The 26,342-nt window shown below is 42.0% G+C and overlaps 2 protein-coding genes across 4 annotated transcripts in view; both read right to left on the minus strand.

Moving 5' to 3' along the window:
* Window positions 1-16,157, minus strand: part of LOC135512483 (phosphatidylinositide phosphatase SAC2-like) — a 35,867-nt gene extending 19,710 nt beyond the window's left edge. Inside the window, exons 1-2 of one of the 3 annotated variants that reach the window (XM_064934557.1) lie at window positions 14,893-16,157; window positions 12,218-12,298 (exon numbers count right to left, since the gene is read on the minus strand). In XM_064934557.1, the coding sequence (XP_064790629.1) occupies window positions 12,218-12,298; window positions 14,893-14,989 (178 nt within the window). In that variant the 5' untranslated portion in view covers window positions 14,990-16,157. Of the gene's footprint in view, window positions 1-12,217; window positions 12,300-14,892 lie in introns of those variants that run through there. The other 2 variants (XM_064934558.1, XM_064934559.1) reach the window with 2 other exon arrangements.
* Window positions 16,158-18,589: 2,432 nt separating this feature from the next.
* LOC135512484 (BAG family molecular chaperone regulator 3-like) lies at window positions 18,590-25,089 on the minus strand. Its single transcript, XM_064934560.1, has 4 exons — window positions 24,839-25,089; window positions 21,647-21,985; window positions 21,077-21,427; window positions 18,590-20,677 (listed from the first exon to the last, which is right to left on the minus strand). Exons 1-4 carry the CDS (start codon window positions 25,031-25,033, stop codon window positions 19,829-19,831), a joined length of 1,734 nt encoding a protein of 577 aa, XP_064790632.1. The 5' UTR covers window positions 25,034-25,089; the 3' UTR covers window positions 18,590-19,828.
* Window positions 25,090-26,342: the final 1,253 nt, after the last annotated feature.

Here is a 26,342-nt window from a genome sequence, read left to right on the forward strand (position 1 = left end):
CTGACTCAGTTACACCAGCTCTGTCAGGTGGAATGGGTCAAAACTCACCCAACTTATTGTAGGAAGCTTGTGGAAGGTTACCCGAAACATTTGAGTTAAAGTTAAACAATTTAAAAGGCAATGCTACCAAATACTAATTGAGTGTTTTTGCACGTGCCCGTCCCTGATCACTCTATTGGAGAAAAACACTTGAATACACTTCAATATAAAACGTGACCTCAGTCAATACACAGCGAACTCAACCTGCTCTCGCTTTCTCCTGTTGTGCTATTTACAAACAAACAAACAAACATGTGACTGGCAAAAATGTTCTGGGGAACTACGGTAAGCTTTCACAATGTAAAATAATGGAACAGGTGAAATGAAGCGGATCGCCTAACATATTGCACAAGTTGAGTGAAGGTATTTACTTAATGTAGCTAATATTAACATGGTATTGGAAAAACCCTCCCAGGGCCATTTCCAAATGGCCGTATATGGTACATAAACCACCCAAGCCTAGTGACATTCACCTTTTCTCTCTCTCACTGTCTGTCTGTGGTGAAACACAGCATCTGGCTAAGCGAACTGAAATTTCGAGCATTCAAATTCAATTGATTCGTTAGAATCAGAGGTATATACATGCTCTTCTCTGGTAAAATCCAATGTATTATTCATGGACTACAGCTCTGCTTTCAACACCACAGTGACCTCAAAGCTCATCACTAAGCTAAGAACCCTGGGACTAAACACCTCCCTCTGCAACTGGATCGAGGACTTCCTGACGGGCTGCCCCCAGGTGGTAAGGGTAGGTAACAACACATCCGGCACGCTGATCCTCAACACGGGGGCCCCTCAGGGGTGCGTGCTGTTGTGGAAATAATCCGAATTTGTTGGTAACATAGGTAAGATGTTTTATATTCATCATATGTTTGTAAGTTACTTCTCATCAGAATGGTATTTTTGTATAATACTGTGGCGAGGTTGCAGTTATCTGTCCTATGTCAAGACTAAGTTGCGTGGGCCGCAGAGAGGGGAGAGGTCAAAGTGTCATCATGTGTAAACATATCTTTTGCTCCACTGTGTCTGTGTGGAGTCACTCCCTACTTTTCCCAGCGGGGAAAGGAGGGTGGCAGTGTCTGGAATCATTCTATGCTCCCTCGAATGTTGTCCCTATCTTAACCTATAGCAATCATTCTCCTCTCTGTGAGTTTGCCCAGGATTGGTTGTATTTAGAATTGGTTGTATCTAAATGACAATTTGATATATGCCTGTTGATATGGAGGATTGGTTTATGGTTCTGGGGTTTGAGTAAGGAGACAAAGCTGAACGATTTATTATGTCTATGCTGTCTGACTATGTGTGTTCTTTGCTATTAAAGGATCGCAGTTGCAATGCAGAATGGGGCTCTCAGAGAATTCACTGAGAGACACTGAATTACCTGAGAGTCACAGGATTGTGATAGAGCTCATATAATTAAAGATGGACTTTGATAACTAACTCTGACTTGTGTATGTGGTTTGCTCCCATGATTTGGTAAATAGAGGAAATGTCCACGACAGTGCTCAGTCCCATCCTGTACTCCCCGTTCACTCATGACTGCACGGCTGTCATTGAAAATAAGAATTTGTTCTAAACTGACTTGCCTAGTTAAATAAAGGTTTTTAAAAAGTGACAGAATTTCACCTGGTTAATATTACCTGCTAACCTGGATTTCTAGTAACGAAATATATACTTCTGTGTATTGATTTTTAGAAAGGCATTGGTGTTTATGGTTAGGTACATCTTGGAGAGACGACAGTCCTTTCATGCGAATGCGCACTGCATCGATTATATGCAACGCAGGGAACGCTAGATAAACTAGTAATATCATCAACCATGTGTAGCTATAACTAGTGATTATGATTGATTACGTTTAATGCTAGCTAGCAACTTACCTTGGCTTCTTACTGCATTCGCGTAACAGGCGGGCTCCTCGTGAGGCAGGTGGTTAGAGCTTTGGACTAGTTAACCGTAAGGTTGCAAGTTTGAGTCCCTGAGCTGACAAGGTAAAAATCTGTCGTTCTGCCCCTTAACAAGGCAGTTAACCCACCGTTCCTACGCCTTCATTGAAAATAAGAATGTGCTCTTAACTGACTTGCCTAGATAAATAAAGATTAAATAAAAAGGTGTGAAAAAAATATATATAATATATTGCTCAAAGAAATTAAGGGAACACTAAAATAACACAGCCAGTATCTGAAAGAATGAAATATTCTTATTAAATACTTTTTTCTTTACATAGTTGAATGTGCTGACAAAAACACACAAAAATTATCAATGGAAATCAAATTTATCAACCCATGGAGGTCTGGATTTAGAGTCACACTCAAAATTAAAGTGGAAAACCACACTACAGGCTGATCCAACTTTGATGTAATGTCCTTAAAAACAAGTCAAAATGCGGCTCAGTAGTGTGGGTGGCCTCCACGTGCCTGTATGACCTCCCTACAACGCCTGGGCATGCTCCTGATGAGGTGGCGGATGGACTCCTGAGGGATCTCCTCCCAGACCTAGACTAAAGCATCCGCCATCTGTCCCAGATGTGCTCAATTGGATTCAGGTCTGGGGAACGGCGGGCCAGTCCATAGCATCAATGCCTTCCTCTTGCAGGAACTGCTGACACACTCCAGCCACATGAGGTCTAGCATTGTCTTGCATTAGGAGTAACCCAGGGCCAACCGCACCAGCATATGGTCTCACAAGGGTCTGAGGATCTCATCTCGGTACCTAATAATGACAGTCAGGCTACCTCTGGCGAGCACATGGAGGGCTGTGCGGCCCCCCAAAGAAATGCCACCCCACACCATGACTGATCCAAACCGTTCTCCACGGCGTCTCCAGACTGTCACGTGCTCAGTGTGAACCTGCTTTCATCTGTGAAGAACACAGGGCGCCAGTGGCGAATTTGCCAATCTTGGTGTTCTCTGTCAAATGCCAAACGTCCTGCACGGTGTTGGGCTGTAAAGCACAACCCCCACCTGTGGACGTCAGGCCCTCATACCTCCCTCATGGAGTGTTTCTGACCGTTTGAGCAGACACATGCACATTTGTGGCCTGCAGGAGGTCATTTTGCAGGGCTCTGGCAGTGCTCCTCCTTGCACAAAGGCGGAGGTAGCGGTCCTGCTGCTGGGTTGTTGCCCTCCTACAGCCTCTTCCACGTCTCCTGATGTACTGGCCTGTCTCCTGGTAGCACCTCCATGCTCTGGACACTACGCTGACAGACACAGCAAACCTTCTTGCCACAGCAAACCTTCTTGCCACAGCTCGCATTGATGTTCCATCCTGGATGAGCTGCACTACCTGAGCCACTTGTGTGGGTTGTAGACTCCGTCTCATGCTACCACTAGAGTTAAAGCACCGCCAGCATTCAAAAGTGTCCAAAACATCAGCCAGGAAGCATAGGAACTGAGAAGTGGTCTGTGGTTATCACCTGCAGATCCACTCCTTTATTGTGGGTGTCTTGCTAATTGCCTATAATTTTCACCTGTTGTCTATACCATTTGCACAACAGCATGTGAAATTTATTGTCAGTTTTGCTTCCTGAGTGGACAGTTTGATTTCACAGAAATGTGATTGACTTGGAGTTACATTGTGTTGTTTAAGTCTACCCTTTATTTTTTTGAGCAGTGTATATCAAATAAATAATAAAAAACAATAAATATTTATTTATTTATTTATTTTAAATCGGCAAAATCGGCTTCCAAAATTACCGATTGTTATGAAAACTTCGGTATAGCCCAGTACATCACTGGAGCCAAGCTTCCTGCCATCCAGGACCTAAAAACCATGCGGTTTCAGAGGAAGGTCCTACAATTGTCCAAGACTCCAGCCACCCTAGTCAGACTGTTCTCTGCTACGCGGACAGCAAGCTGTACCGGAGCGCCAAGTCTAGGTCCAAGAAGGTTCTAAACAGCTTCTACCCCCAAGCCATAAGACTCCTGAACATTTAATCAAATGGCTACCCAGACTATGTGCATATAGATGTGTAAAGACAGTTGGACAAGACGTGGTAGGTAACTATCTTGTGAATTGTTTACAAACAAATTAGTGAACGTGCTAGAAAGCTAAACAGCAACCTAGCTAACTCGATGAATGCTGTAGCTAGCCAAAAAGGACTTGTTTTGAAAGTTGGATCATGTTATCCTTTGAGGGTTTCAAAAAAGTGTTCTTACACTATGAACATTCAAAGCAACTTGGAAATTTCAATGGCAGGCATGGTCACCATTGCTTGCTACATAACTTTGAGTGATAGGAAGCATGAGCACCACAAATCAGTCTACACTACTGCGCACACACCTGCCGTTACAATGACAACTAGCGTAGCCATATCAGCAAACGACTGCTTTCTGAACACACACACACACACAAATCCAATTTGGTCACTTGTAACTTACTGTTTGGACAGTCAGTATTCAAAAACTGATTTGAGTGTTAAGGCCTGCAGTGTGAACATAGTTTTAGAGACCAAAACAAAGGACCAGGTTCAAAACATTTAATCAATTAAGGCATGTTTTCATCAGTTCATATTTTCAGTACTGTCATGGTTTTGACCCAAGAACACAAATAAACCATGTGAATATAAAACATACCAAATAACACAACAGAAACAAAAGGCACAGGTGGTGGTGCAGCCCAACGTATCAGACCTCTGGCCACACCTCACAAGTGTGACTAATTGCTCATTACCTCCCCCAAGACATTTCATTGGTTAATTGTGTTTACCTGTATTGTATTTGAAAAGGGTGGGTGGCATAAACTGAATCACATGTAACATATGGAATTGCTTTAGTATACGCATTAAAATTCCCAATGCAAAGTTACACCCATCTTACCTATTTTTTGAGTTATTACATAAAACTTAAGTCAATTGGAAAATGTTTTTCCAGAAATAACTTAAAATGTATAACTTCAAATTATTTGCACTCATGACTACTGGTCTCAATAGTATTTTCAGCCAACTAACAAGTAAATTATTTATAACAATCAATTCATAAAGTAACTTGCAAGGTTGCTAGCCAACTAGCCTGTTAACGTTACATTAGCGCTACATGAGTTAGCCAGTTGCTATCAACAACGAGCTTACAGCTACATTAAAGTAAATCAAAGTTTTGGAAATACATAACACCATCTTTCAAAGACCTTTAATACTGTTGATCACTCACTGCTAATTCAGAGGCTGTCCTTAAAGGCTGCATGTAACTGGTTTAAACATTGACTTGACATAATTCAATGTGTATCTACAGATGGTGTCAAATCAGGTTCTGCAGGGGTCAATTCTAGGTCCTGTACTTTTTACATTAACAATACTGACTGTCAAAAAAAATGTCCTGCACTTGTATGCCGATGATACTGTAGTGTATGCTATTGAACCCACGGTTGACCAGGCTCTATCTTAACTTCAATCTGCCTTCATTGTATTGCAGAAAAACTTTATTGACCTCAAATTCGTATGCAGGTAAAACCTTTTATGTTTATGCGAGTCCAACATACCTCTGATGATTTAAACATACAGTGGGGCAAAAAAGTATTTAGTCAACCACCAATTGTGCAAGTTCTCCAACTTAAAAAGATGAGAGAGGCCTGTAATTTCCATCATAGGTACACTTCAACTATGACAGACAAAATAAGAAAAAAAATCCAGAAAATTTGGTAGGTTTTTTCATGAATTTATTTGCAAATTATGGTGGAAAATAAGTATTTGGTCAATAACAAAAGTTTATCTCAATACTTTGTTATATACCCTTAGTTGGCAATGACAGAGGTCAAACGTTTTCTGTAAGTCTTCACAAGGTTTTCACACACTGTTGCTGGTATTTTGGCCCATTCCTCCATGCAGATCTCCTCGAGAGCAGTGATGTTTAGGGGCTGTTGCTGGGCAATACGGACTTTCAACTCCCTCCAAAGATTTTCTATGGGGTTGAGATCTGGAGACTGGCTAGGCCACTCCAGGACCTTGAAATGCTTCTTACGAAGCCACTCCTTCGTTGCCTGGGCGGTGTGTTTGGTATCACTGTCATGCTGAAAGACCCAGCCACGTTTCATCGTCAATGCCTTTGCTGATGGAAGGAGGTTTTCACTCAAAATCTCACGATACATGGCCCCATTCATTCTTTCCTGTACACGGATCAGTCGTCCTGGTCCCTTTGCAGAAAAACAGCCCCAAACAATGATGTTTCCACCCCCATGCTTCACAGTAGGTATGGTGTTCTTTGGATGCAACTCAGCATTCTTTGTCCTCCAAACACGGCGAGTTGAGTTTTTACCAAAAAGTTCTGTTTTGGTTTCATTTGACCATATGACATTCTCCCAATCTTCTTCTGGATCATCCAAATGCTCTCTAGCCAACTTCAGACGGGCCTGGACATGAACTGGCTTAAGCAGGGGGACACGTCTGGCACTGCAGGATTTGAGTCCCTCCCTTTTTGCCCCCACTGTACGTACTTTGGATGGTGTCAATATTGATAGTGTCCCTGCTTACAAATACCTGGGCATCTTTTAAAAAGCATATTAATGAGTTAGTTAACTTCTTCAATATAGGGGGCGCTCTTTTAATTTTTGGATTTAAAAAAAACTTTCCCGTTTTAAAAAATACATTTTGTCACGAAAAGATGCTCGACGATGCATATAATTGACAGCTTTGGAAAGAAAACACTGACGTTTCCAAAACTGCAAAGATATTATCTGTGAGTGCCACAGAACTGATGCTACAGGCGAAACCAAGATGAAATTTCAAACAGGAAATGGCCCAGATTCTGAAGGCGCTGTGTTTCAGTGTCTCCTTATATGGCTGTGAATGCGCCAGGAATGAGCCTACACTTTCTGTCGTTTCCCCAAGGTGTCTGCAGCATTGTGACGTATTTGTAGGCATATCATTGGAAGATTGACCATAAGAGACTACATTTACCAGGTGCCAGCTTGGTGTCCTCCGTCGAAATTATTGCGTAATCTCCAGCTGCGTGCATGTTTCCATTTTCTTCAGAGGAGAAACAACTGCCACGAATGATTTATCATCGAATAGATATGTGAAAAACACCTTGAGGATTTATTCTAAACAAAGTTTGCCATGTTTCTGTCGATATTATGGAGTTAATTTGGAAAAAAGTTTGGCGTTGTAATGACTGAATTTTCGGGGTTTTTTCTTAGCCAAACGTGATGAACAAAACCGAGCGATTTCTCCTACACAAATAATCTTTTTGGAAAAACTGAACATTTGCTATCTAACTGAGAGTCTCCTCATTGAAAACATCCGAAGTTCTTCAAAGGTAAATTATTTTATTTGAATGCTTTTCTTGTTTTTGTGAAAATGTTGCCTGCTGAATGCTAGGCTAATGCTATGCTAGTTATCAATACCTCTTACACAAATGCTTGTGTAGCTATGGTTGAAAAGCATATTTTGAAAATCTGAGATGACAGTGTTGTTAACAAAAGGCTAAGCTTGTGAGTGAATATATTTATTTAATTTCATTTGCGATTTTCATGAATAGTTAACATTGCATTATGCTAATGAGCTTGAGGCTATGATTACGCTCCCGGATACGGGATTGCTCGACGCTAGAGGTTAAGAAGCTGAGAATATAAAAATAAAAACTGGCTTCTTCTATAGAAATAGGTCCTGCCTCTCACTAAATAGCAGAAAGCAGATTATTCAGTCGAGGTTCCTATCGTTCCTAGACTATGGAGATTTGAATGCAGCTGCCACTTCATTAAAGACGTTCGATGCAGTTCATGATCAATGCACTGTGCTTTATTACGGGTGACAGTTTTAATACTCATCACGGCATTCTCTACCAAAAAGTTGGTTGGCCCTCTGATGTCCCGTAGGTCAAATCAAAATGAAATAACATTTTATTGGTCGCATACACATATTTAGCAATGTTGTTGCGGTATAGGGAAATGCGCGTGTTCCTAGATCCAACAGTGCAGGAATATCTAACAATAGACACATCTAAAAAGTAAAAGAATGGAATTAAGAAATATTAGGTTCAGAAGTGTAGGAGTCCAGATTATAAATATATTTATAAAACTCTGTGGTTCGAGCCCTTAAAATATCAGACAGTATACCACAGGCATGTATTTTTATGTTGGTAACCAGTCTATAATAGCAATAAGGCACCTAGGAGGTTTGTGGTATATGGCCAATATATACACACGCAAGTATGTGGACACCCCTTCAAATTTGTGGATTCGGCTTTTTCAGGCACATTCGTTGCTGCCAGGTGTATAAATCGAGCACACAGCCATGCAATCTCCATAGACAAGCATTGGCAGTAGAATGGCCTTACTGAAGAAGTGACTTTCAACGTGGCACAGTCAAAGGATGCCACCTTTGCAACATGTCACTTCGTAAAATGTCTGCTCTGCTAGAACTGCAAGTGCTGTTATTGTGAATTATAAAACGGTTGGGTCTAATCCTGAATGCTGATTGGTTAAAAGTGCATTCCAGCTGGCGTGAATTCCACAAGTTACCACCGGCTAAATCTACGACGTTAAAAATGCCTATTTACTCTGTTCCATCTGACTGCGCAATCCACTGTCTCATCAGCCCAGCCAGGCAATTTATAAACTTGATCTCCACTATAAAACACATCGAGGCATTCTCACATTTCTTTTAGACTAACATTTAGTTTAACAGTAGAGATTTGTATAAACCTTGCCGTCTGTCTAACATTTGCAACATTGTTTCAACATTCAAATTCGATCTCCAGCTGTCCCATAGTAATGAACATGTCAGGAGTTGGGACGAGACAGACAGGCAGGCGGCAGCTTTTCTCAGCCAGTCAAAATCCTGAATCAGCATAGTTTTGTATATATCCTTAAAAATTATCAATAGAAAAACAGGTCAAATTAAACGAATTGCAGCTAGTCTACCGTCTTTCCAGCTTCAGCTTGAAGTGATTGTGTTAGTTGTGTTGTTGGCTAGCTGCTCTGAACAACAGTGTCCTGACAAGAGCACATATTCTATACCAGGAGGAATCGTGCATCATTAGCTTATTGTTATGGATGTATCCAAATTAAATGTAACTAGAAAATAGCTTAAACGCAAATGCAGCTAGAACTTTGCGGTTATTCTGGCTGCACTTTTTGACGTGACTGTAAGCTAGCCGTAGTTGGATAGCTAGCAAGCCAAGGATAAGAACGTTGCCAGCCAGTATGGCAATGGAACATTTAGAATGAACAACTGGGTCCATAGATACAGAACAAAAAGACTGAACGTCTGGGTCACGTCTCTGGCAACCGAACCGATAGAATGAACGACCAGCCAGCTTGGGTAGCAACCCTAGATTTGTATGGACTATATCTTGTGGAAGGATGTAAATATTGTGGAAAATATGTAAATCATTATTTGAATATGTTGGTAATCCTCTATATAAAAGTGATAATGCCCTTGAAGCCGGTGTTTGGAGGATATATTGGCACGGTCCGTCTCAGGCCTAACAACATCCGTGCCAATGTATCCTCCAAACACTGGCAACAACAGCTCAGCCGCGAAGTGGTAGGCCACACAAGCTCATAGAACAGGAACGCTGAGTGCTGAAGTGCATAAAAATCTTCTGTCGTTGGTTGCAACACTTGCTACCAAGTTCAAAACTGCCTCTGGAAGCAACATCAGCACAAGAACTGTTCGTCAGGAGTTTCCTGAAATGGGTTTCCATGGCCGAGCAGCTGCACACAAGCCTAAGATACCCATGCACAATGCTAAGCATCGGCTGGTGTGGTTTAAAGCTCACTGCCATTGGACTCTGGAGCAGTGGAAACTGTAAAGTTTGTTGGAGAAGGAATAATGGTCTGGAGCGGTTTTTCATAGGTTCGGGCTGGCCCCTTAGTTTCAGTTGAATTCTAGCTTGAAATATACTTGTTCATGTTACCATACTAGAAGTTATTGATTACTTTACATGTATAAGGAAAGTATGTTGGGGTCAATGAAGGGTGGATATGAACTTGATGTATGGAAAGTTACTAAGTGAGACGAGGTGAAGTGCAGAAAGTTCATATTCTGTTCAAACATGGTATTGTTGAATATCAATGTTCCTAAGGAGGGAGGCAAAGGGCAACAGTCCAGTTTCAGTTCCTGATAAGGCAGGCGAGCTGCGGAACTAGGGAGGATTTTGGCTCGAGGTCAAGTCAGATGTAGTGAGAAGAAACCTCCGTGGTGGTGCCAGAGGGACCCACCCCAACGACCATCCTACTCGTCTTATGTCAAATGCATACACTTCCACGCCTATGAAGGGTCTAGCATCAGGCAGGGCCATGACTACATCAGTGAGAGAAACCAATGTAGTTCCTGCCTAACAACAGATGTATTGGCTGTCTAGATGTGTAAGGAGTTAACCCCGCTTAGTAGGAGGTTATAAATATATATCCTTGTGTAATCATACCTTGTCTTTGCAGCTGTATGACCCAGGGGGTGAATAAAAACTTGGTTTGAGCTTTTTCTAGTCGTCCGTTAGAGAGTTTTTACTCCGTTCAGAACCTAACACAGTGAAGGAAAATCTTAACACTACAGCATATACTGACGTTCTAGACAATTCTGTGCTTCCAAATTTGTAGCAACAGTTTGGGGAAGGCCCTTTCCTGTTTCAACAAGACAATACCCCTGTGCACAAAGTGAGGTCCATAAAGAAATGGTTTGTCGAGATCAGTGTGGAAGAAATTGACTGGCCTTCAGAGGCCTGACCTCAAACCCATTGAAAACCTTTGGGATGAAATGGAACAATGACTGCGAGGCAGTGCCTGACCTCAATAATGCTCCTGTGGCTAAATGGAAGAAAGTCCCCGCAGCAATCTAGGTGGAAAGCCTTCCCAGAAGAGTGGAGGCTGTTATAGCAGCAAAGGTGGGACCAACTCCATATTAATGCCCATGATTTTGGAATGGGATGTTCAACGAGCAGGTAGGTGTCCACATACTTTTGACCTTGTAGTGTACATAAGTGCAATACATCCGGCAGAAAATAGTTTAACAGACTTGCAAAGCTATTTGGCTAGCAGCCACACAACTACATTAGCTTACAATGAAAAAGCAAGGTATGTTTTGCAAAAATTAAGCATTGCCATCATATTGTGTCATACGTAGATCATAAAAAGAATGTAGCTAGCTACATTTCTTAATGTTTTGTTTTAAGTTAATCTTGCCTTTTAACTTGCTACCGGAGGAAAGTACCGGGGGAAAAGTAGCCTCCGCATAAGTCAGAGCGCTATCTGGTGATTCAATGACCTGACCAAATATATTTCATCCGAGTGGAAAAGTGCAACTGAAACAAATATTTTACAGTCATGATTTGGAGCAAACACTGACTGAAGCTGAGCGGTATTTACAATAAGAAGCATTTTAGATCTGCGTTTACAAAACGCAGCAAGATAGTTATTTCCTTTTCAGTGTGAGAAATGCAGAATCCAGAGTTAAAATGACCAGCGACCTAGGGTAACCAATTCTAAATGGCACTATCAGTTCACAGTACCTTAAGCAGAAAATAGATGGGATGCAATTATTCTGAAACTGCAGATGGTTGTTAGAACACTTATTTTCCTACTTCAATCAACCAGTCCATTTTGAATTTGTGATAAACTGTCGTCATTTAGCTTGTGTATCCAATCATTTAGATACCTTTTTAATAGGACTTTGTTTGCACACTGCGTGTGTGGAGGGAGCGGTCAGAACACAATTGAGTGAATGAGACAAGGAGGGGAAAAGGAATTTAGGGAGATAAACATTGTGATGCTTGGCTTCTTTTTTGTGGTGCCCCGCAAATCATATGTACAAATGGAACACTAGAGTCAAAGCAAATTAATGTTGTTGACAAGAGAAAGTTTTACTTTCCCATTTGGGCACCCACAAAGCACATTCCACCGAATACAGATTTTTTTTTTTTTATCTCTGGTTAAAGATCGAGCTTTGACGTCTGTTTGAGTACTCATGCCCATCCCTATTTGGTGATGTGCAAAGGCCAGAAACCAGACTGGAAACCCTTTTACAACTGATTTGGTGATAGATGGGATTGAGGCTGGTTGCAAACACTTTTTCCAGTACATTTGATAGGAAGGGGAGGTTGGAGATGGGGCCTGTAGTTGGATAGGATGTCCTGGTCAAGGTTGTGTTTCTCAGTAAGGAAGACTGCAGCTGTTTTGAAGATCGATGGTACCTCTCCAGTCAGCCAATAAGCCAGTACTTGTAGCACAAGGCCTACACCATTTCACTTACCTGTATGAAGTTGTATTTTCCCGATGAGACCCTCAACCAGGCCCAAGCACACAGGGTTCCAAGCTAACAGAAGGTCTGTTGCTGAAATAAAAAGAGAGAAGAGACAAATCAGAGAAAATAAAGACTTATGGAGTGGACACAAAGTAAAAACATTTAAGAAAATCGCCCCAAACTAAGAGCAATTAAGTTATTTAATGATAAACAGCACATGCATATAAGCCTATTTTCCAAACAGAGCACCAAGTTGATGGATTGTAGGCTATCCCTGGTTGTGCCAGTCTTATGCCATCCCAATAATATTTACATTGTGGACCATTTGCTGCACTTTCCATGCAAGGTTTGGACTGAGGGTTTCTGATTATACTGTTAGGGATCATCATGAAGCATTACATTACAGTAGTATCTAGATACCAAGCAGCCAAGTTCAGAAGTATTTAATGCATCCAGTGCTTAAAACATCAAGAGATTCTTCTCACAGTTCAAATAGACAAGTGTTATCACTTGGGAAGAATACATGTAGAGGTGGAGTATTCAACTCTTAACCAGCAGGCTCCGGACCTCGTAGGGTTTCTTTTCTACTTGATAATTAATTGCACCCACCTGGAGTCCCATTCAGTCCCCGATTAGAGGGGAATAATGAAAAAACACAGTGTAACTGGTTTGTGGTCCAGAGTTGAGTTTGAGGGATGTAAAGAATACATGATGACAATTTCTTTGACTGAAGCAGAGGTACAAAAACCAGGTCAGAGGGTCACAGACAGTAGCCATGTTTCTGGCAACACTTTATATGGCAAACCCATCATCGATAAAGTTTAGAATGAGAAAAAAAACACATGGAACTTTCAGGATGTGACATCATTACACTTTTTTTATTCAACAAGTGGATGGAAACCTAGGTAATGTCAGTTTTTCTTAAAAAATTGTGTAGTAACATGATGCACTGAGGCATGACTACATCACTGCCAAATTACTACATCACAACTAGCTAACTGATGCTGATAACTAAAACAACTTTGGTATAACAGAAAACTAGACGTGAAGGTTATGTCAAGCAGTTGAAGAGTTGAGTCATGAATGGGCAACAAAGAGGGTGGAGATTGGAGAACATCTCGGTAGCTGAGACAATAACTCTTCCTGTTCCATGGAGCCAGAAAACTCTGTACCGACCTCAGCGCTGGAGCCCGGGCAGGGAGGTGGAAAATAGGGGCTGCCCCTATATACACACACACACAGACATCTCTCTGTTTGTCCATGATACAAACTCAACCATAGATTTGTTCAGAAATGTGAAATATTGTGGAAATTTGTGTCGGTGCTAGTGTTAACAAGTCCAATGAGGAATGGAAACCCTTTTCCAATTAAATAATGGAAGAGCAGTGCAACCCAAACCTGTTCAGGCTGGCTGCACACCCCCATGTGACCTCAGCTAGCCCACAGGGTAGTCATTTACATCCATACAGTGGCTGCTCCCTCTCAACAGCTTTTTGGTTACAACAGAAAGGCAAGGTTCATCGGCTCAGCTACTGGCTTTGCTGTGAATTGTCCCGGCTTAGCTCGCCACTCTGTCACAGAGAAGGGGGAGGTGTTTTGGCAGGTCAGACAGGAGCACAAGAGCTAACGATCTAGCCTAAGGTAGCTACAGATTGTTACACCAGATCATTTGATTTAACCAAAGATTTTTGGTATCCATTACTGGGACTTACAAGGTGCGGTGCGTTTGAATTTAGAAAATGCTCTGTTATTAAAATAATTATTTGTTCTCCATTAAGTAATCCAACAATGTGTACACTGCTATCTTGTCTATTTAAAATCTTCTCATTGTTCGAGACAGGTGTCATTATGACATTTGGTACTTTGGGGTGGACCCATCTGTCTCAATTAATCTGGCCTAAGTATGCTCGTCTCCCAAGAAGCAGAACAAGTCACGTAAGGTAGTGTGTTGTGTAGCAGAGAGCCCGTAACTAGTCTGTAAATATGTGGAATTCAGTGTAAGGAAATAAGGAACCACAACAGATGCTTGAGTGGCATTTCAGGAAATGAACAGTTAACCATGTAGCCATAGGAATCCAATAAAGCAAGCTCATGTAAGAAGAAAAATAGGATACAGGAATTATGAACCCTAATAACTGTTTTGTTCAATACAAAACAATTTAAAGACAATTAAACATGGAAACATATGGAGCAATGTCACCGTCTGTTTTCTGGCTCATTGTTTGAATGGAACCCTGCTACATAATTTGTACTGTGCCCCTCGAGCATCGCAGTCTGTTTATTCCAAATATCACAATCAGGTCAACTGGGCAGTGCCACACTGGACACGAAAGTATGGTAATAATACACATTTAATGGACTGGCAGTTAACATGAGGATGTTTGTTTAGATAGCTAAATTATTGCAACCAAAAATGTAATGGCACTCGAATTTTAGTAAGATGCGCTGTTGTTGGATCCACAGCGTCCTATATAGTTGTCATTGTCAACGTGTAAATCAATATTTGCTTGGATAATGAAGACATAGCTAAGGCAAGAGGAAATGCTCATGCTATGGGCTTGACGTCATTATAACTAGCCATTTAGTTATGGGTTTGATGTCCGAGCTTATTGATGTTACGTTCGCTAGCTAATTGATGGCAACGAGAAACTGAATTTTAAAAATGACAAATGTATTTTGCCTACCAGGTCTGGCGTTCATGGTCCCATCTATTCGGCTACACCAAAGAGCATGGTCGCCACTCTGGAGAATATAATGGTCTTTGGCTTGAAACAGCTCCATTTTATCGGTGTACAGTATGTCAGACCATGTAAATATTTCTGTGGTCCAAACCGGTTAGCTAGCTATAGCTAGCACGCCTATCTAACGTTAACGTTACTGACAGGGCGTTGCCCTGGCAAGTTGGCTAACGTTTGCTTTGCTTATTTTGAATATTCTTTCTTAGTTCAAAAAGTAGACATAATGAGACACTTATTCAATGTGTGAAAATGTAGCTGGTTATTCATTTCCAGTCGAAAGACCGACTGACTGTCGATTTCCTGCAGAAACAATCACACGTGACTTCTTCTATGGATGTTTGATCGCGGTTGGCAACCAACTTTAATGTGCATTACCGCCACGAACTGGATTGGAGTGTGGACCAAAGACATAAGGTCAAACTGCACTTGTCCTCTCCACCTGTCCTCCCCTGATCTATTTGTGAATACAACTACTCCTTCCTCAACAGCACTTACCTGCTCAGGCAACCCTATATCTACCACTGGCTGAGGGAACAACCAAGGTGGGATAGCAGGAAGAACAACAGAGGGTCGAAACTTCCTCCCAAACAACCCCATCTCTCTCGCCATGCCATTGCCTATCTATCCCAAACTTGTATTCAGACTTCGTTCGAGTTTCCAGCCCTCTAGGAGTACCTTTTTTGTAGGATGTGCAACCTTATGTCCTTTTAGATTGACCCATTATATCATGGTTAGCTGTTGTCTTCTTAATTCTAAGAGAATCTCTACCAACTCTACCTGCATCGCTGCCACCGGGGAGCTCCTGATTGCTTCACAACATATTCTTAGGGCTTGGGCATAGATAACATTTAGAATTTTTTTAGCCCAGGGGGATCATATGATCCAGCACAGGGAGATCCCAATCTCGTCTGACCCCACTCATCCTCTTTATCACCTACCATACCTCTCCCACAGGAGTGGTCCTTTTTATGTTTTCACAGAACCGGCACCAACCGGCACTCTTAGCTGTCCTAATGATCCTCCTTACTACTGATTGTGCTTGTTTATACTAATTCAGGTGCTGGTAATTATGGGACCTTTTCAACATTCTGAATGCCCTGTTCCTGCTCTTCACAGCTTCTCCACACTCAACCAGAGGACTGCGTTACTCTTTGTCCTCCCTGTACCCATAGGACTCACCTGCCTTGCTCTTTGTCCCCCCTGTACCCATAGGAATATCCTGCCCTGCGGCCCCTAGTATTGCTCCTCTTACTTCATTATTGACTGTTTCTATATCTGAATTGAGATCAACCTGAGACAGCTCTTGTTCACTCAACTCCTGAAACTGACCCCTCTCTGCTTTCTCAAATATCTCCTCAATCCATTTCCTACTGAATCTTCCACCCTCCGGTTCCCCGGATATCATGAAGTCTCACAAGACTTTTCTCATCAAGTAGTTCCTCTAACACATGTCCATTTACATCAGTCCGTAACCCCCCACAGAGCGTATTATGAACATTAAAAACCCCACACCACATTAGCTGTCTCCTATCTTGACCTTCTACATTCCCAAAGGCCATCAACTCTAGTCTCTTACACATGTTGTAAAAGTTCACTATTACCATATTCCCCTTCCCAACCACACCTCTACCACTACATACTCCTGTTCAACTCCATCTCTCACACACCTATATGGGATCCCCGGCATTATAAAGGTAGCACACCTGCAACCTTCCCCTGCCACCCTATCTCTACAGACTGGTTTATGCCATATCTCCTGGAGACATATCACAATAGGTTTGACCGGTAACTCCTCAAGAAACTGTTTGAACTCTTGCCCATTAAGCCATCAAACTTCTGTCATTCCATTGAATGATTAACACCATTATGAAAATGAACCAATACTTGATTCTTGGCTGGACTGATTCTCAATCTTATTGTGGTCATCCTGTACATTTTCCCATGTCAGTCCTGCGATCCCAAGACACTTCACTGCCTGATCCACTATGATCAGTATCTTCTTAGTCTTAGATTGTAATTCTTCTGTGCAATTGATTGCTGCGGTCACAAATGTAACAACCTTCCTCATATCTACTACCAGTGTCACGACTTCTGCCGAAGTCGTTGCCTCTCCTTGTTCAGGCGGTGCTCGGCTGTCGACGTCACCGGCCTTCTAGCCATCATTGATCAATTTTTCATTTTCCATTGGTTTTGTCTTGTCTTCCCACATACCTGTTTTCAATCCTGTCCAACCTGCATCCCGACCTGCCCTGGAATACTTGCTCTACTGGGTGCCCCATTAGTTTTTGCGTGAACTACCTTCACTGCTTCTGCATACGAGATTTTACGCTCACTCCACACCTGCTGCACTTCCACCTGTCTTTTCATCAATGCACAACCCCCATATGGCACACTATAGGCACCCCCAGAGTTACAGCACCTTAACTGGACCCCGTCTCCACATTCCCCATATGCATGTTCTCCCCCACACTTCGCACACCTCCTTTTGCCTTTACGCACCGCCGCCACATGCCCAAACCTTTGACAGTTATAGCAACACAATGGTTTAGGAACGTAAGCTCAAACATAGTAACTCATATACCCAATCGTAACTGTTTCTGTCAGTACCAGATCCTAAAAGTTTAGTAGCACTGACAGGCTATTCACCTTCTTCCCATCTGGAGGCGCTGTGCCTCAATAAGAGACCCTCCCTTCACAAGACCTGCAAAGGTGCCTCAGGCTTCCTCTTTTTCTTAACCTTTAATCTCACTATTCTACCTACACATTTTTCCACTCCACCACTAACTACACTCCATCCCGTCCTCCTCAACACCTCACCCCCTGCCTTTCCATCCATCTCTGCCCCAGTCACAGCCAAGTCAGTGTTGCTCAACCGCCTCCACAGGATTTCACACTCCAAAACAAAACAATCACACGTGACCTTACTCTTCATTCTATATCGAGCTCCACCAGGTGCACTCGATTTACCTTGCCCAGTGCACCGATTGGTGGATGTCTCTTTTCTGGGACTGTTCAATAGGAGCTCCGCCTAGGCTTGAGCAAAATCCAACGTACAGCAAGTTTAAGGTATTCAAATGCTCAGCTGTTTGAGCTGATTGAGTCTGAATTAGTGACACGTCTCTCATCAAAATTTGACATTCAATTCAAATAATGTTTTATTGATATACTGGTATTTGGGTGATTACACATTTAGGCTACCAGTTATTATCAACGTTGATAGGTTGGTTATGAATGTTGAAGGTCGATTATATCAAACTTTCACTTTCCCCTTATGTTTGTATGTTGAAATTGTAGTAGTTCATTATGATATTTATTTCAGGTGGCACTTACAGCAGGGTTATATGCTCTCTTAGTGAAAAAAAAGCATGTTTGGTGGTGAATGGAATGTATTATTGAATGGAATATATTAAACCTAATAAAATAAACACCCCATGCCAAGTTAATAGAGTGCTTATTCAATACTGTGCATTCTCCTAAAATGTGTCTACCATGTGTTGCTTGTCTCACACAAGGTGTTAAGTGATGGAGAGGATACAAGGTGAGGTTTAGATTTGTGTAAACCATATAGAACCACTTGATAGCAAGGATGGCAACATATCACAATACTGTAACCTACTATAAAATCACTCAATTATAGACAACGTCAAAATAAATCATTTTATTTGCAACCTTGCCAACGTGACTCCAAGCTGTCAACACTGCAACAACCTGCAATGCACAAGCTGTGATAAACAATGCCTACTTTTACATTGACCCTTTGAATTGTTATTCTTGATTAGCAGCTGATGCTAGTAGTCTCACATCTCATGAGGTTATTCAGCTCACATCCAACATTTCTAAATGCATTCTTAAATTCATCAATAATTCCTTTCTTTAAATAACATTACAAGTGAAACTACAAATGTAAAAATGTTGTAAAACATTCTACCAATTTTAAATCTTACTTGAATCAAAGGTGACTAGATGTAATTGTTGAATGTAACATATCAAGTTCCCTAATCATTACAAATGAAATATAAACATATTATAATGGTGAAATAAGTGCCAAGAACCCAAAATAGGCAATGCACCTACAGGCTGAAACTAATGAAACCCGAAGTAAATCTATCAACCATATAATTTGTTGGGTGTATGTTAAATAACCCAGAGGAACTGAGAGGAAGAGGAAGCTTCTGAGAGGAATCTCTGAGAGGAAGAAAAGGAAGATTCTTTCCTTTAAGTGGCTCTTTGTCCACTGAGGCCCAAAAATAAATACTTTTCTCTGACTGAATCATTAACATTTACTAACATTTCTCCCATTTCTTCATATGGAATCTGAGGTAAATATTGTTTCTCGAAGTAGTGGATTAGAACTAAGAGGGAAATATTAGGCATCTCTAACAATAGCAACTGAAGCCCTTTCTTAGATAGAGAGATGTAGCCTTCTCTATACATACCAACCAGTGTTCTCTTATTGAATATGTACTGAACAACTTTACAATAACCACGTCACATGGTCCAAAGGCAACAACATAGATGTACTTTTTAAAATTTAAATAAGCTATTTTCATAGTATTTTCCTATATGGATGGATAAAGGCCTCTTAGATCATCTCCATTCTGCATGTGTCTTTAACACACTGAACATGACAATGTTCTTGCAAAAAGACATTGGCACGGCAAAAGGCAACAACAGTGGCTAAACATAATCGCACTCAGATACCACCATCACATGTGGTGAATACCAGAAAATACCAACACTGGAAATTAAGCAAACATGCATCTTATAGTTCATATGTGATATCTGCCGTAGAAAGGGGGGTATAGGGAACATTGGGAGCCGCCTATTTCCACGTCATATTTGATGACGTTTCTCTTCACTCTTCGCCATAATAAAGCAGTCATTATGAGATCTCCCTGGCCATCTCCACATTCGCTTGTCTGATCGTACTAGGCTGCTCTCCACTCTGTGGCGGGCTCTCGCCCTCCATCGAGGACGCACTGACTGGCTCCGATGGCCGCTCATCCAGCATCTCCAGTGCATCCAGTATGGTCTGGACCCTCCGGACTCCGTCACGTCGTGCCTGTCGCACATCCACACGCCCCTCTGGGTCCACTGAGTCCAATGCCAAAAGCTCTTTGGTCAACAGCTCCTCCAGCAGCAAGTACCTCTTATCGTTCTTCTTTCCATCAAAGCATTTCACCTCTTGCTCCAGTTTCGCCACTCTCTCCACTATCTTTTGTACTTTAGCCAAGCCTGGGTGACACTGAGTGGAAGACTCGTTTTCTGCTGTTGTGGACGGGACCTCCTGTGGAGCAGGAGCATCCACTGGCTCCTGGGCTTCTGGTTTTGGGGGCATCTGTACTGTGATGTTTGCTGTCTGTTTCGGCTGCGGTTGTGGCTGTGGAGGTTGTGGTTGTTGTTGGTACTGTTCAGGTTGTTGGTATTTTTCTGGCTTTTGATACTGTTGTGGCTGTTGTGGTTGTTGGTACTGTTCAGATTGTTGGTATTGTTGTGGTTGTTGTGGCTGTTGGTACTGTTGTGGCTGCTGTGGTTGTGGTTGTTGGTATTGTTGTGGTTGTTGGTATTGTTGTGGCTGCTTTGGCTGTTGTTGTGGTCGTTGTGACATCTGTGGCTGTTGAAGCTGCTGTGTGTCAGCCTCTCTCTGCACTGTTTGGGGATACTGAGAGATCTCCTGCTCCATTCTGTGGGGTGATTCTCTCTGTGGGACATGGTGGTGGTGGACCTGGACCTGGGGAAGAAAGAAGGAATTATTTGCATGTTGCCATTTATTGTCATGAATCTTGACCTGGAGGCAGCTCTGCAGAATGGTCACTAACTAGCACAGCTATAAAGTTATATCATCTGATTTTATACCTAACCTTTACCACATTGCTAACCCTAAACTTCAATGTTTACGATATAGACAATTTTGACATTGCAGCTTGCCTATCTAGCGGAAATCACTCAGTTCTACCTCTTGGGCAAGATTCATGACAATAAATGTCAACCTGCTAATTATTCATCAGGAATAATGTCAAATTTGCTATTCTGGCATTTATAGCTATGTACATATATTATACTTTTTATATAGATGAATCCTAATGATATTGGACTGGCAATAGGTGAAGCAATGATGGAAAAAAGGTACCTGTGGTCTCTCTGTAATGACCTGTGCACTGAGGGGAGACTGGCTCCTCATATGTGGAGGGATATGGATGGCGGCAGTCTCACGGTGCTGGGGAAGCACGCTCGGGGAGGGGGAGGCACGGTCCCGGGAAGAAGGCGTGGGCCCATGATGACCGCTCCAGTCCTCTGGTTGTAGGTGGTGGAAGGAGGGCTGGAGCTCTGAGTAAGCCGGAAAGCGCTGGGTGTAGAGAGTGGAGTTGACAGGGGCTTGTTGTGGGTGACCTCCGGCCCTCTCGTGGATCACTGGGATGGGCATGTAACCTGCCTGGAGGCCTGTGCTGCTGGGTCGTGGGGGCTGGTGGAGGGGGTGGCCCTAAGGAATGAAAGTCTAGCATGAATCAGAGGAAGTACAATTGTATATTCAATATTACAAGTAGCTCTAGAAGTAGCTGGAGGTTTAGTTTGATTTCGACATCAAACACCTGCATTTAACTACAACTTTCTCTGCAAATCCTCCAATGACATCAATCTATGATTAAAGCAAATGGTAAGAGTTAATGCGTAGTAATCTCATTAGCTAAATCAATCTCACCTCAGATCCTTGTGAACTAGGCGAACAGGACATGTAGGGCTCAGGGGTAGTGCTCTCGGAGGGACCCTGCAAAGGAGATCTAGGCCTGCAGTGGAGCATCGAGGTGGGGGAGGGTGTCCGCCCGTCTGCTCGTACATTTTGCAGAGCAGTCGGCTGAATGTACGGGAAACATTGGTGTTGCTGTTGCTGACGGATGTCTCCGCCTTCATGGCAGACTGGGATTGGGATGTAACCCTGACGGAGGGTGGGGTGCTTCATGTCTCTCACGAAGGCCTTCTGCATCTCCTGAGGACTCGGCTCTGGGGGCACACTGGGGCCATTTTGAGACAGCTGGCTGACCTGAAGAAGAAAAAAAGTCTGAATGAATACATATCTAAGACATACAAATAAATATGTGAGTGAAACCCTAGCCCCAGAGGCAAGCAATTACTGCCAATCCATCATAAAATGTGTTTTCTATGAGGGAATGATGTCCAACATCCCAGAAAGATTTGCTATTTTTTCCAAACTAAGACCATTGGGCTATTAAAATTAAATTGAGATTGATTGAAAAGAGCCATTTGCTCGAGGCTGAAACAAATATGTCTGCTCTGGAATCTGCTCTGGTATCTATAAGCAAAAAGCATTCGGTACATTGTGAAATATCCCTGGGAGATAAAAGGAAAAGTATCACTTCTCTGACCACTTGGAAGAGGAAACTACACTCTTAGGGGGAAAAGGGTGCTATTTAGAACCAAAAAGGGTTCTTCAGCTGTGCCCATAAGAGAACCTTTTGAATAACCCTTGTTGGTACGAGGAAGAACCATTTTGGATTCCATGTAGAACCCTTTCCACAGAGGGTGGAAAATGAAACCCAAAAGGGTTCTACCTGGAACCAAAAAGGATTCTGCTATGGGGACTGCCAAAGAACCCTTTTGGAACCGTTTTTCTAAGAGTGTAGTTCTTATCCAATTGCAAGTATGTGCCTGTCACAAGAAGCAAGCCATCACTACATGTGGGTATGTAGGCTCTGCATTTGTTGGTTTGCTCGGCAGTGTTTACTATCATAAAACATAACAAATCATAGTTGTCTCATGTCCTCACATGCATGTTGATCATAATTCACAGTGGAGACAAAAAAACTCCATGATGCTGTCTTGGTGATCACCAGGACAACCAATTAAGCAGTCAACTCTCAGAGTGAGACACCTGACTGTGACAGCAGGGAGCAGTATCTCTGTGATATCACTACATGATCAGTTTTGGGATTAATCCTAGAAGCGTGCCAGTGGCCATCGAAGATGAGCATTTGCCCACTGACGTCGGTTACGATTCTGAACTGCAGTCAGGTCAACACCCTGGTGAGGACGACGAGCACGCAGATGAGCTTCCCTAAGATGGTTTCTGACAGTTTGTGCAGAAATTCTTCAGTTGTGCAAACCCACAGTTTCATGGCTAGTCTCAGACGATCCCGCAGGTGAAGAAGCCAGAGGTGTAGGTCCTGGGCTGGTGTGGTTACACGTGGTCTGCAGTTGTGAGGCCGGTTGGACGTACTGCCAAATTCTCAAAAACGACATTGGAGGCATACCAATTACACGCTCCCTCAAAATTTGGAGATATCTGTGGCATTGTGTTGTGTGACAAAACGGCACATTTTAGTGTGGTCTTTTATTGTCCCCAGCACAAGGTGCACCTTTGTAATGATCATGCTGTTTAATCCGCTTCTTGATATGCCACTGCTGTCATGTGGATGGATTATCTTGGCAAAGGAGAAATTCTCACTAACAGGCATGTAAAAAAAATGTGTCCATAAAATTTGAGAGAAATAAGCTTTTTGTGCATGTGGAACACTTCTGGGATCTTTTAATTCAGCTCATGAAACATGGGACCAACACTGCATCTTCAGTTTCTATATTTGTTCAGTATAAGTCCACACAGTTTGATACGACAAAGACAAAAGTTTGTCCACAAGACTGTCGGCCCATTGGACTCACTGTATTGGAACAGTCTCAAGCTGCCATGACTATGTAATAACAAAATTGCTGTATATTGCATGGTAATAAGAATTACAATTAAATATGACATAAGAGTGATGTGTGGGGTATATTCTACCTTTTCTTTACATCGTTCCTTGACTTTTTTTATACAACAAAAGTAGTTATAACACAGCCAATAGCTCTGAACGACCCTTTGCCCTCTGCCATTTTGGCATGGTCCCTGTGCACTGCCAGCATTGCACCAATTTTATCCCCTGACAGCTGTGTCTTTCCAGCAGATTCTTAGTGACACTAACTTCGGACAGCAGAAAGTGTTGATCTTCCTAATGCAAGACGCCAACTGGCATCCTAGGGTCTGCTCCTCCAACCCTTCAACATTTAAAGTTGACACATCTAAAAACCTAAATGGGTTCTTTGGCTGTCCTGGTAGAAGAACCCTTTGAAGAACCCCTTTTGATCCCAGGTAGATCCCATTTGAGTTCAATGTTGAACCCTACACATAACCCTTTTCTACATGGAACCCAAAATAATTCTACCTGGAACCAAATAGGGTTATCCTATGTGGGGACAGCCAAATAACCCTTTTGGAACCCCTATTTTCTAAGAGTGTAAGAAATATGAACAAATGCAGTCTGGACTCTGCTTGGCCTAATAGTCCTTAATGGAAATGTTCAAACACTCAAAGGCATGGCTTTACATATGACTGTGCGTCATCAACAAACCTGCCAGCTTAGATCATAACACAATATCATAGCCTTTTACAACAGCCCTTGCTCAGCTTAGATCATAACACAAGAACATAGCCGTTTATAACAGCTATTGCTATTGTTAGTTAACCCGTTATAATGCATGTGGGAGAACGCTGGAGCTAACAATAGACAACATTCCATTGCGTTGGCGTATATTAAGTCTTAGCAGAGACAATTTGTAGCCCATGTTTTTAAAGTAAATAAAAATGTATAGAAGCATAGCCTACTATAAATAGAATATGCCCACTCTGTCTCCCCTATAATATAAGCCAGTGCGTATCAGAAGCGGTGACCATCATTATTAACCACTGAAGCGCTTAATCGAGGACCGTGCCATATATTAGAGAGATTATGTGTTGTATCTGCCATGCTGTCAAGCAGACATGACATTTCACTCCAACTTTGAATATATATCACACGAGCCCTCCCACGGTACACATCATGTTACTACACATCCATGATCCTACCTTTTTGGAATCGTGTCTTGGGTCATTCCAGCTTGTTTTGCGATTAATGTGATCCACAAAAAAATGCCATCCTGTCTGTGGGTCAATTTTTATTTCCCATCCTGGCGGTAGAGGATCGTTATTATTGACCATATCTACCATTGGTGACTGTGTGTTCATGCTGCTCAAACTCCTTGATCCTTTATACCGTGCCATTTTATTCAGTCAACGGACCCTTTAAAGATTCCGCACGGTGACGTGTGGGAGATGGGGCTGGAAGTTTCTCGAAATAAATAGCACGGTCAATGTTGCGTAAAAGTTGCAAGTGTGTCTCGAGATTCAAGGGGTTCCAGCCTGACAGTAAGGCGACTGGCATTTCAGTCAGGAAACTCAAAGTTCTGTTTGTATGTATCCTTCACACGTGGTGGCTATAATGTATGCAGCTCAGATGGTGGCTACAGTTACAAATGTATCGTCGGTCAATGTTGATTAAGTAACGTTATAATTGACATTATATATACACTACCGGTCAAACGTTTTAGAACACCTATTCATTCAAGGGTTTTTCTTTACTCTTACTATTTTCTACATTGTAGAATAATAGTAAAGACATCAAAACTTTGAAATAACACATATGGAATCATGTAGTAACCAAAAAAAAAACATATTTAAGATTTGAGATTCTTCAAAGTAGCCACTCTGCCTTGATGACAGCTTTGCACACTTTTGGCATTCTCTCAACCAGTTTCAAGAGGTAGTCACCTTGAATATATTTCAATTAACAAGTGTGCCTTGTTAGAAGTTCATTTGCGGACCTCCCGTGTGGCGCAGTGGACTAAGGCAAAGAAAGAAAAGGCCATATCTCAGACTGGCCAATGAAAAGAAAAGACTAAGATGGGCCAAATAACACAGACAATGGACAGAGGAAGATTGAAAAAAAAGTGTCATTGACAATTAATCTAAGTTTGAGGTGCTGGATCACAAAGAATAGCATATTTGAGACACAGAAAAAATGAAAAGATGCTGGAGGAGTGCTTGACGCCATCTGTCAAGCATGGTTGAAGCAATGTGATGGTCTGGGGGTGCTTTGGTGGTGGTAAAGTGGGAGATTTGTGCAAGGTAAAAAGGATCTTGAAGAAGGAAGTCTATCACTCCATTTTGCAACGCTATGTCATACCCTGTGGACGGCGCTTAATTGGAGCCAATTTGTGGTCACTTACAAATGTCCTTGTTTTTGAATGAAAAGCACATTTTTTATGCCCATTAAAATAACCTAAAATTGATCAGAAATACAGTGTATATATTGTTAATGTTGTAAATGACTATTGTAGCTGGAAACGGCTGATTTCTGATGGAATATCTTCATAGGCGTACAAATAAAATAAAATCAAATCAAATCAAATTTTATTTGTCACATACACATGGTTAGCAGATGTTAATGCGAGTGTAGCGAAATGCTTGTGCTTCCAGTTCCGACAATGCAGTAATAACCAACAAGTAATCTAACTAACAATTCCAAAACTAA

This window comes from Oncorhynchus masou, chromosome 24, assembly GCF_036934945.1.
Source record: "Oncorhynchus masou masou isolate Uvic2021 chromosome 24, UVic_Omas_1.1, whole genome shotgun sequence".
NCBI classification, from domain to species: domain Eukaryota; kingdom Metazoa; phylum Chordata; class Actinopteri; order Salmoniformes; family Salmonidae; genus Oncorhynchus; species Oncorhynchus masou.